Here is an 11,900-nt window from a genome sequence, read left to right on the forward strand (position 1 = left end):
ACTAGACATCAATAGAATTTCAGATTAAGCTATTAAAGACAACTATCAAGTAACCACATATTGCTTACGACAACGCTCAACTCAACTCCATAGCACCACTGAAAATAATGACCAACTGAACTCCACATGAGATTTATTCTCCGTTACTCTAAAGGATCCCGACCACCTCTAGCTTCCATCTCTGCATCATACGTGTCATCTTCCTCCAATTCAAAAGGTCCAGGCTGAGTGATTGGCAGGAATGGTACTCCCATTTTCTCATACATTTGCAGTCTTGCTGCAGTCTTTGGTCTCGTCTTGTTGATACTAAAGACTTTGATTCGGTGACAGGAAGAAGTGACATGGAGATCCCAATTCCTGACAGATATTAGCTAATTTGAAAAGTGGGAGAAAGAGAGGAAACTTACCAAGTAGATCTCACAAATGTAGGTTGTGTATTCATTGAATTATGCCCAAAACCGACCCACCAACTCTACCATCCTTCCGCATCGACCTGGAAGATCAATCTCCCATAATCTCCAAGCATGGTAATACTTTTTCGCTCAAGTTCTCCTAAGGTACCTCGTACCAAATAGTCCCTCCATCCCCACTAACCTCGACTCTCACCGGCCAATGTCCTCCCCCACTGTATGCCCATCCCCTCATTTTTATTGTCCCCTCATGTATTATCTGATCCATATCCACTGGGCTCATGATCGCTGAACTTACTGGCATATCTTGAATACTAAATCCAGAACTATAAGCTGCATTATGTTTTCCCACCTTGAGAATTGTAATACAAGTATTCTTTCTTCTGCACCGGGCCAAGAGATTCATGGGGTAGAACGTTAATCCTGGTAAGCCATTTACATGAGCGAGCGCCGATATAGCCAAATACCACAGCACGTAATGGAAAGCCATGGATCTTAGGGAGTGGCTCCCCATTCATTTCCCAGGCCAGCAGTACCTCATTAATTTTCACCTTGCGCCAGGGAACGGATACAGCGTAGTTGTATACTTCTCCCTTTTTGAAGTAGGTGTCTGCGCCGAGAAATTCAAGATGATAAGTTCCTGATGGGTCTTTGAGACCGCCGCAGTATTTGATCACTTTCTTGAGAGATACACCGGTCCATCGTGCGGTTCCAATGGCTCCTTCTCCCCACTTGCTTATGTCAGTATACCGTTATACAAGAGAGAGGAGTTGTTACGTACGGGTGCATTGATAAGTTCATCTCCGTCGCCAGGATACTCATTGATTTGCTCAATTCTCCTGGTCCCTGAACATTGAATCGTGACCACGTTACTCTGTCTCGGGAAGATGGTTTCATCCTTTAAATCCTTTAAAGTAATACGTTTCGGATTATTGACCAAACCAGCAACATCGAAGAAGTAAGAATCTTCGTCGATCTCAGGAATTCCACCATGATTTCGAACAAAATGATCCTCATTAGAAGTTATGGCCGATTCAACTAGTCGACTCTGTTCAAATTTGTTATTCTTGCTATCCCAGACTCAAAGAAGTGGAATGGACATACCTCGAGGGGGTTCTCCGTTGTATGGGAATTGTAAAAGACATTGAATCATGTCTGGAGACTTTTCCTTCTCAACAAACAGCCAACTCTCTGCTGGCATATCTTTCGTCTTTTTGCCCAATGCATAATGATACTGTTTCCATCTTAAACCTTCTAGTACTGGATTGGTTTTGGTAAGGGAAACTAATTGAAATTCGGGCGCCCTGAACAACAAATCGATCAGCCTTTGAGTCTCGTTTAAAACTTGGACTGGTTCCATACCGAGGGAAACTTATATTTCTTCATGAATTCTTTTACTTTCTGCTTTCGCTCAGGATATTTTTCCCATTCGATGTATCCGTGCCAACCATCTAACTCTTCCTCCAATTCCAATTCACTTGGATCTGGCAATTCATCACTGGAACGTATCTCGAGATCTGGATGCAGTATACTTGGATGTCTAGCATCACTTCTACCGGTTGGACCATTCATGCTATTTGCATGATGGATGTTCGATTGAGATTCTGTCATTGCGTTCAAAAGTTCTCAAAATCAATTGAATATCTTGCACTCAATATTTTACTTTGAAAACGTGGACGAGAATTTAGGAAGGGAGGTGATAAGAAAGTACGGATAATAAAGTATTTACCCCTCTTCGCCCAGGCCATTGTGCAACCAGAAGATTATGCACGAACTATGCATTGTAATCAAGATATTAGGATGAATGTCACTTGGTTATATCACAAATAGGACTGAAGGAGCCATAGGGTGGGAATTTTTGCGACGTCATGACTTTGATAATGAGCCAAATAAAGAAATTTAAATGGAGACAATGCCGAGACCTACCGGTATGTCCGAAAACGATGGGGTTTGATCGGAATTTGTTTGAGTACAATTGGCTGATAGGCTAGCAAATTAAATGAGTAAAGAATGGAAGAATGCAAAATGATGAATTTGTCGATAATGAAGTGGGTTCACCAGTGGGTGCACGGACTCACGGGACACTCAAGAGGGAAAGCACAATTTCATACCAAAAACAGCGATTTTAATAATTCAATTAAAATTCAAAATTTCGATGAATTTATTTGAAAATCAAATATATAGATTTAAAGTATAAAGATTCTATACTGATTTAAGATTGAATCGAAAAAATCAACATTGATATTTTTATAAAAGAATATATAATTCCCTATCAAAAGTTTTGGTGGGAAAGTGTACTATTTGTATTTTGAGCTTAAATTGCGTTTTATTTCGATCATTCTTAAACAAATTATTCTTTAATGCTTGAAGAATTATATATATCAATTTTAAAAGAATTCAATAATATATTGAATTTTAATTGAATTATTAAAATCACTCGTTTTGGTATGAAACTGTGCTTTCCTGTCACGCTGTCCCGAGAGTCCGTGCACCCACTGGTGGTTGATTCTCAAATGGCGATAATTGATCGATCAGCATCAGAGATTGACACAAGCTTTTAAATGCCGAATTAAAAGCTGCAAACTCGGTAAGTAATGGGTCTAGACTGATAGTTAGAGTGAAAAATATACCTTGCATCCTCTGAAATTTATACCTGTTTCTCAAGACTTAAGCCTTTCAGATTTCCAATTCAAAACCAAGTATGCGTTCTGATAAGATAGTAACTAAATTGTTTCTGCTGGATCGTGAGCACAATCGGTCACTGACCAGTCAGAATGGTACCCCAAAATGTTCCCACTCAAATTCTCCGATCTTGTAGACATATTTGACTCCCTTAGCCTATCCTCTCTGTAAACGTCTCAGGCCCTCTCCAGCTCCTGTCAAACCTCCACCAATCACATCAAAGGGGATTCCAGTAAATCTACCATCTGCCAACACCTGAGTCATGTATTTAAAGAACACAGCCACCCACTCTGGATCACCCTTCACAAATTCTTTATCAGATGGTTGTTTAACCACGTCTGGTTTATAGACGCCCGCATCTGCTGTGCCTACCATGGTGTATACTACTTCAATTCCCGACTGAATCGATTCTTCATCGTACTTATTAGAGCCTGTGACGACTGATAAGTAAGATGGCGACTACGACGAAAATGACGGAGTTAACATATGGGAGATCGGGATCCATGTGCCATTTGAGCTGATGGCATCAAGAGCATGGTGACACTCCAAACTTCCTAAGGCCACTTTAGTGGCTTTGATAATTTGTTCAGTGCCCAAGCGATAATCGATTAGCTTGTCACCAGAAGATGGATCAAGAAGAGAATGCAAATGCCAAGAGCTGCTTCCTGCGATAGCAATAATTGGGTGGATGTTCGAGGCACGAGCTAATTTGATTGCAAATGTACCAAGAGAAGAAGATGCACCATAGATGATGAGCGGAAGAGGCACACTATCAGCCCTTGGTGACCATGGAGGCGGCAGATGCTGACGGCGAAATAGAGAAAGTGCCGCTGTCGTAGCAACTAGCGGAATGGTCGCAGCTTCTAACAAACAATCAGAAACTGACATCAGTCGCCGATTCGGTACCGACCTTCAAAGGTTATTGCGTCTGGAAGTTTCATTACAGTATGAATCGACGCAACAGCATATTCGGCGTAAGCTCCATGTGGTTCCATCATCGGATGAAAGGCAGCAACACGGTCTCCGAGATAATATTCGTTCTTTGTTTGCACATTCGTACCAATGGAATGAACAACGCCAGCGATTTCATCTCCACTGTTGAGTGATTTCTCCAATGCCTTGAGATGGAGCCAATCTAAAAAGTAGATATCTGTCTGAGCTGCTACTTTTCGAGCGCACGTTGAAAAAGTGTGCTTACCTTTGAAATTACTCCCCGCAACGATAACTTTGATCACTACATCGTCGGGCCCAGGCTGTGGAATTTCTACTTCAGTGATCTCAGTCAAGATTTCAGGACTGGGATGGACAATAACTTCCCTCATGGTTCGGGATATTGTAGATGAGAAAATCTTCTTTAATCACCTTTTGGCTCAATGTATGAGACAATTCAGGAAAGAGATCAAAAGCTGAGATTGCGATGCGGTCTTGTAAGCCATAAGACTGCATGCATGTAAGGTGAGCAAATATCAAAGTTTGTGCGACCTACAGACACTTGTTTGTAGTGAAGAAAACGCACGAGAGATGCTAATTCGCCAGGAATGGGTAAAATCAATTTACCACCAATCGAAAGTCGTGATATCGAGTGAAGTATTGAAGTTTGTCTACCTTGATCTCGGAGCCTCATGTATCGAAATGTCTATAATGCTGTATGGCCCAAGAGACTCATTTCCCCGATACATCGGCGGGAGGATGAATATCTATCAGGAAATCTCTTGAAAACCCTAAGAATCTCAATATCCGAAAACATTGTGATACCGTGATTGAAGATGTTGAGAATCAGGAAGATGATTGCTGTACAACGGCAAGACTCCAGTACTTGGAAATCCTGCATGTCGATGCTGCTACCAGGTTTTTATTGGGCATTGGATTTTGCTTGTGAGCGGATTATTCGCTCGCATCGTACCATACCATATCAGGCTAGCACTGTGCTTATGTAAGCACGGCTGTACAAGTCCGACTTCAAGTGCTTTCTCATCAAGACAAGGTTTCTTCCTAAATACGTTCGGCAAGAGTTGCACCAATACTGTTCTCGTTCCGGAAATGTTTGCGGCATATAGCTAGATACTTTGTGTCTCCATCCGATCTTCTATATTCATTGTTAGTTCGTGTTTCGAAATACCACCATCGTCATGCTAAACCCAACTGATGCGATGCCCAGGTCTGAGCGTACAAAAATGCCGGTAGGACTGCAGGACACTGGAGAAATCTTGGTGGAGCGTGACTAAACTTGACAAAATCCAATGCTGTCTCTACCGATGTTTGAGTTTAGCAAGTGCCGCTCCGCAACAGGTCCCGCGGCATCCAACAGCATGCCTTTGTTTCGAGTGAGGTTCAAAGCACAACCAGAATGTCCTTGGCTAGATATATGACTCGAGGCTCTGCTCTAGAGATGATGGAATCTCTAAGATTTCAGTGAATTCTTGAATTGCTCATCTAATATTCGTATTCTGCTTGCACTGTCACCCTCAATATATTGGCAGACTCATCTCATGATCCGTGGTTTTTGCTTCTTGGAACATACTGGCATCGCATATATACAACCAGTATCGGCAATCATTTGTTTTCTATAGATCCACTTCACGGCATTCGAACGATTTCTTTGAATGTTTTTATCGCGGGGCTAGTGACGAAGATTGCTGGGTACTCAAGGTCCAAGATGGCGTTTGCCATGCTATCACATCATTTGCATTGAGCATGTTTTTCTTTCAATGTCGATCCGTGAATTAACACACAAAAATCAATTAACTACTTTAACACAACTTGTGAGATGCACAAAATCATGGCTGCACGTTCAATATGTGCGGCAAGTGCGGCAAGTTGTGGCATTGCAATTGAGTTAGCCCCTTAACCTTGACACCAGATGTACCCATCTTTTGCGAAAAGGCCACATTTTAGAAATTTGGAGTCGCAACAAGTGTTCTCATTGAGTACTGTTTTATATTGACAGATCTTTTTAGCAACTGAAGCTGCTGCTGTCATGTTAACGTATCACTGCAATGGCACTTTGTTGACATCCCCAGAATAGTTCAAGCATTCAAAAGCCCATGTCCCTGAACAGGCGGTTAATGGATTCTGGATGATCATTTCCAGTGCGTGTCGATCCTTCATTCTTGCGAAATAGATCTTCCTTCGAAGTCAGTTATTGATTATGCATTCAGTTTCCTTAGCCTCGCTGGTTCTAGTAATGCAATATAAAACTATTGTGGATCATTTTCAGCAGCGCAGTACCCCGGATATATCTATCCATACAACATTTCTGCGGCAGTCGATGCGCAGATGTTGAAAGGGCGGGAACGCCAAGCCACCCGCAGCAGTGACGCTTACAATGTAGTTCATACAACTTCAGCCCTGTGTAATATTCATGGCTGTTGATTGGATTTTAGGTCTGAGACGGGATCACCCAAGCTAATTCTTGGCGTTTTGTTGCCGCATTACTTGTTTCCCCCAAGTCATGGCCACATGTTTTTCCTCTCTGAAGTGGGGCCCATCTTTTCATTTTGTTTCATCACTCATCCCGACTCATAAACTGCTTCAAATCTGGGCATTCGAAATACTGGCGTTTCTGTTCCTTTTGCTGTCAAATTTTTGACACCATTCAGACCCCCTCATCGCATCATATGCAACTAGCAATTGATACTGCAAATGATTCTCACAACACTAGTGTTTTGAATGTCGAATATCAGAGCAAAACTGACATGTATTTCAAGGGATTTGGGCAGTACACCGACTATTTTCATCGCTATCCCCAGATTTCTGGAGGAGACGCAGATAGTATGAGATGGAGCTTAGTGACTCCATACATCAAGTATGCCCTATCCTGGTGCAAAATATCTGATATAAGTCTTGTGAATCTTGGCCGATTATGATTTCTTGTCCTTTTCCAAGCTGGCTTCGACCTCTTTTTTTATGTCACCTTACTTGTTAATTATAGTATATTTTATGAAACTTGTTGTTGCTCTAGCAGATATACTATAGTGGAAATGACTTTCCCGTCAACTTGGCATAAGTTCAAGAACTTCATTTCACCCACGAAGCAATCAATTCGAGCCGCAGCTATTTCTCAAACTTCCCATCCTACACCAAAAAAGGCCCCTGGACAACCTTCATCGAATGGCAAGAGAGAGCCAATCTTAATCACAACTAAAGATGTCACTTCTAAGCCGAAAAGGAATATGTTGGACATTGTCACGAAAGCTGCTGGTTCAAATTGGGTATTTGTTGCGATGATGGCTATCATGCTTGTTTGGGTCATATTTGGTTTCATTAATGGCACGACTGATACCTGGCAAATCGTCATGCAAAATGCCTCTTCAATTCAACTCTACTTAACAGACATTCTGCTCCTCAGACAAGCTTCCAACGCCTCAAACTCTCTTCTAACCACTCTCGCCGAACTCCAGTCCCGCAATCAAACTTCTGAGCGCCTTCTCCGACAATTACCTAGCTGCCAGTGGGTGGAAACCCACAAGAACCCTGCTCAGAAATTGCTCAAAGATGATAAACCTGTTGAATCCAACGCCGATGATATCCTACTCACAAGTGGTGGTGGAGATATATCAAAAGCACGCTATATGTGGAACAGCACTTGCAAAATCGTTGCTAAAGGCCTTGGTTCCATCTGGGCATATATCCTCTACTGGATTGGTATATTCTTTTGGGTTGGCATTGGTCCTCTATTTCAATTCAGCGACACTTGGCAATTATATGTTAATACAGCTACTGCAGTTGCCTTGACATTTACTTCCATCTTCTTGCAAAATATACAGCAGCAGCAAGAGGATAATCTTGAGCAGTGTCTTGAGTATGCTTTAAGAGTCGATTCCGAGATTGAGTGGCGATTGAGGGAAATTACAAACGATTACCAACGTAACCCAATATTTGAGATCCCTGCCCCAACCATTAGTCGGATTGATAGATCTATCGATATCTTTGCTGATGTCATGGGCTCGGGCGTTGGGCTATTGATCACTTTGATCGTAACGATTGTCTGGATAGCTGTCGGTCCTATTCTCGAGTTTAACGATAACTGGTGGTTAATCATTGTGTTGGTATCAATTTGGTGTTGATTAAAGTGTAAAGTACTTCATTCTTATCAATATGATTGATTGTATTATTCGTCTTGATCATTATTAACTATGGGAAGCTAGTACTTGATATAGTAGAAGTGCTAGCGCTAGTGCATACGCTAGTACATACGCTAGTGCAATACAGTGCCCTCTTAGATCACATGATCGATATCCCGATACTGGCAACTCTTAAGTTGAATGGATCATGTGCTTTAAGCCTAAGCTCATTATTCAATCTTAAGCATAGTGTTCTACTCCTACTCCCTTAGCTCCCCTTTTACTATTCTCTTTCCACCCAATGCATTACTTTAATGACTATTTTATTAGTATCAATCAAGTCTTTTAAAGCTTAACATGCACCGTTTTTAGTTATGGCGTCCGCAGGATTCAATTTCCCGTTAATTTATTTAATCTTTGTGATCTTTCTATTTCGTAGCATTGTTGTAGAGCCATAATGTCGATCAGGAGTCGTTTTTCCGTGCTTGTATCGAGCTTAGTTAATAGGTTATATAGTGACTTAGAATCCGTATAAAGCATGAGTGGTATTCGCTTTTTAGATTTGAGAATAGTATTGATAGTACCCTTAATAGCAGCTCCGATATCAAAACCTAGAACTAGTGCATATAGCTCAGAAGCTAGTATGCTCCTAGTGATTCTCTTGTATTTGATTGATGTCCAGTGGATAATATTAGTATTGCTATACTTGTCTACGAGGCATATAATATAGCCGATTTGCGATAATAGATTAGTATTGTTAGCAAAGGATGTATCGGTTAAAGACAACTAATTCGATAGAATCTATATCGAGAGATATAAAGGTTAATTCTCTTCTTGGATTATCTATCTGCCATTTAATAACCTTATTAAACTTAATAGCATCTTCTTCCTTCGGATCTATTATCTGGGCAGTAACTGAAAGATGGTATGATGCCTTTGGTTGATATACTGTTTGATATACGCACTTCTCGCGCGTTGAGCGATATATTGGTTTCTTCGAAGTAACATTCTTTCGAATCTTTCCCCTCATTCCCCGTATATCAACACTCCCCAGCATAACCATTCAGAGATTATCGCATTGTTTCTCCTAATTCAAATAGATTCTATTATCCTTAAAAGTAATTAAACCACTATTAACCTTAAGTGAATAATTTTTGGTGAGTTGCTCTCTGTTTTTAGCTATAATCCGGCTTTCTTCAACTGCTCTTATTCTAATTATGCAAATCTTTTGTCTGCAATTATAAGAGTATCATCAGTTTATAGTTTCTACAATGCCAATACCATCATTGAAGTAAAGTAAACAGGGATCGTATATAGATTATATCATATTTAGCCTATCCCTATAGTGATTATGGTAGGTTCCAAACTAGTGATTTCTGCTTCTGGTACAATCATATAAGGGCTTTATAACATATAACACATATCCAAAATCAAGTCCAACCTCTTCTAATGCTTCCATATAAATAGGTCTATTCAAAATCATAATGATTAGATGTATGCCTATGTGATGTCCCATAAATAAATCTGAATATACTTGTTTAACACTTACCAAATAGCAGCAAGTGTAAGTATAATACACTGGCTAACATATTGAATAATTGGTGATTACATCAAAACAATGGTTTTTACCTATATCTTGATATACCTAAACACTAGTCATGATTTCGCATATATTTATCAATACCTTTTTCTTTTATTTCGTTAATAAATCGTAATTTAAATAATCGTGTTCCAAATGGTTATACTAGTTTTTGAAATGATTTTAAAACTCTATTTTCTATTAGTCCATCAACTTCCTTCCATCGTAATTCCTTATATCGTGTAGGTGTATTATCTTGCAAGAATATAATTAATTGCAGTAATGATAGCTTAATGTCGATATCCGTCAAATTGATCATATAATCAAGTTGCTTCTTATGCGACGATATAATTGCATATCTGGTTGTACTGTGGTGGTGGTATTTGCGGTCGTGGTATCTTTATTTGTAATATATCAAACTACTATAGTGTTACCATTATCATCACCATTTATATCATTATTATTAGTCAATTCGATTTCTTCAGGCTCTTTATAAAAAGGTTGTATAGATGTAGATCGAATTTAGTTGGTCACTAATAAGTTCCACTTCATATATTTCCCTATCCGTTCCAATCAGAATATATAATCCAATCCATTTACCTAATATATTACCACCTTTTCCTTCTCTCCATACTAAAACTTATAAATTAAGTGATAGAATAAGAACTGATGTCATGGATAGTCCATTCCTCAGTCTAAGCGCTTCTGTAACCTATCTCTTAGCTTGTATATAACATACTTCTGCTATAGCTTTCTTCATAGCTTTTATGTATTAAATAATTATTGGGGTGATGGGATTAATATTACTCAATCTAGGATATATCCTATAAACTAGTAGTGTGGGAACAAGTTTATTCAGTCCGGCTTGTATCATTCACAACTTTCACTATTATTTGTAGGATTATTATTTTCATCAAATTGTCATCTTCAAGCTCTTTAGTCAAGATCTTGTATGCATAGCATAAGGAATAATAATATCTTTTTACTATACCTATAGAGTTGTGTGCTTTAACTGGTATGCTTTTGATGGTGATTGATATAGATTTTGTATTTTGGATAAACTCTTTATTTATAAAATTCTTTTTTGCATTATGAATAATATAATCTGATGGTTCCATATATGCATCAATCCAGCATTCTTGAAGAGTATCGAATATATACTTAGCTGAAATGTTTTCAAGGAATCGAGCTGCTTGATAGCGTATTGCCTCATCAACAATATACAGAATTGGTTTGCCTGCAATGTATATGATATTGATATATATAACATAGTTAAATTCAGTATCCTCTAGTAGAGTGAACCTAAAACATTTGGGTGACTTGCTATGCATTAATAATGCTTGTAGTATTTGGTGAGATATTTTATAGTATCATTGCTCTCATTGTAGCCTGTGTGTTGTAGTACACTATAAAAAGCATTGTGCAAATGGATAGCCGAATTGTTGATGTAAATATTATAGTTCAGTAGTTTATTAAATAGCAATCATTCTGGTGAATAAACTCTTGAATGAGCTGATCCATATTTACCTTTTATATCAAAAATGCATGCCCGTGTCTCCTAATGACAGAATATTGACCGGTTGGATTGATGAATTTGTTGATGATATTGTTGTAGAATGTTTTAAGCTGGTTTATATCCTTAAGTCCTAATAAAAATGGAATATCGGTATTTACAATGTGAAAAAACAATGTATTCAAATGGTGTATCGATACGAAATAAACCTATTGATATCACAATCCTTTTCCCAAAGCGTATATTCACTGCTTCCGCTGTTTATGGATTATATGTTACTGGGTATACCTGTTGCTATACATAATATTATCCAATTCCAACTATAGATTTACCTGCACAAACTGTATCGATACATATACCGAAGAATTCCTTGTTTGTGTAATTTGTGTAAAAACGTTTATCGCACTTTCTGTTGGTAGAGTAGCTTCAACAGAGTCTCTAATCAATGTATGCAATATCGTATTGATTAATAATTAATTGAATATCTCTTGGCTATTTACAGATTCTGAATTAACAAAAAATACTTCTTTTTCAGTATTATCAATATCAAGATCTATAAAGAACTATCCCATTTCGATTTCTGAATCAGATTCTGCATTAGTAGCTTCTTTTTGTATTTGATTAATCATTAATCGTAGTGCTTATTAAACACA

At 38.8% G+C, this 11,900-nt stretch overlaps 4 protein-coding genes across 4 annotated transcripts; 1 reads left to right on the top strand and 3 right to left on the bottom strand.

The window, feature by feature from the left end:
• Nucleotides 1–143: 143 nt before the first annotated feature.
• Nucleotides 144–2,021, bottom strand: EAF02_003858 (uncharacterized protein; the record flags this gene model as incomplete). The annotated part of the gene is made up of 6 exons (XM_038899906.1): nucleotides 144–357; nucleotides 569–762; nucleotides 878–1,141; nucleotides 1,192–1,448; nucleotides 1,515–1,714; nucleotides 1,756–2,021. The coding sequence occupies 6 exons, from the start codon at nucleotides 2,019–2,021 to the stop codon at nucleotides 144–146; spliced, it is 1,395 nt and encodes a 464-aa protein (XP_038760833.1).
• A 1,227-nt stretch (nucleotides 2,022–3,248) lies between these two features.
• EAF02_003859 (uncharacterized protein) lies at nucleotides 3,249–3,467 on the bottom strand (the record flags this gene model as incomplete). The annotated part of the gene is made up of 1 exon (XM_038899907.1): nucleotides 3,249–3,467. One exon carries the CDS (start codon nucleotides 3,465–3,467, stop codon nucleotides 3,249–3,251), a length of 219 nt encoding a protein of 72 aa, XP_038760834.1.
• An 84-nt stretch (nucleotides 3,468–3,551) lies between these two features.
• Nucleotides 3,552–4,898, bottom strand: EAF02_003860 (uncharacterized protein; the record flags this gene model as incomplete). Its single annotated transcript, XM_038899908.1, has 4 exons — nucleotides 4,698–4,898; nucleotides 4,291–4,532; nucleotides 4,003–4,227; nucleotides 3,552–3,955 (listed from the first exon to the last, which is right to left on the bottom strand). The coding sequence occupies exons 2-4, from the start codon at nucleotides 4,412–4,414 to the stop codon at nucleotides 3,552–3,554; spliced, it is 753 nt and encodes a 250-aa protein (XP_038760835.1). The 5' UTR covers nucleotides 4,415–4,532; nucleotides 4,698–4,898.
• A 2,174-nt stretch (nucleotides 4,899–7,072) lies between these two features.
• On the top strand, nucleotides 7,073–8,281 carry EAF02_003861 (uncharacterized protein; the record flags this gene model as incomplete). The annotated part of the gene is made up of 1 exon (XM_038899909.1): nucleotides 7,073–8,281. One exon carries the CDS (start codon nucleotides 7,073–7,075, stop codon nucleotides 8,156–8,158), a length of 1,086 nt encoding a protein of 361 aa, XP_038760836.1. The 3' UTR covers nucleotides 8,159–8,281.
• Nucleotides 8,282–11,900: the final 3,619 nt, after the last annotated feature.

Source organism: Botrytis sinoallii, assembly GCF_014898435.1.
Source record: "Botrytis sinoallii strain Bc 23 chromosome Unknown BSIN_005, whole genome shotgun sequence".
Taxonomy (NCBI): Eukaryota; Fungi; Ascomycota; class Leotiomycetes; order Helotiales; family Sclerotiniaceae; genus Botrytis; species Botrytis sinoallii.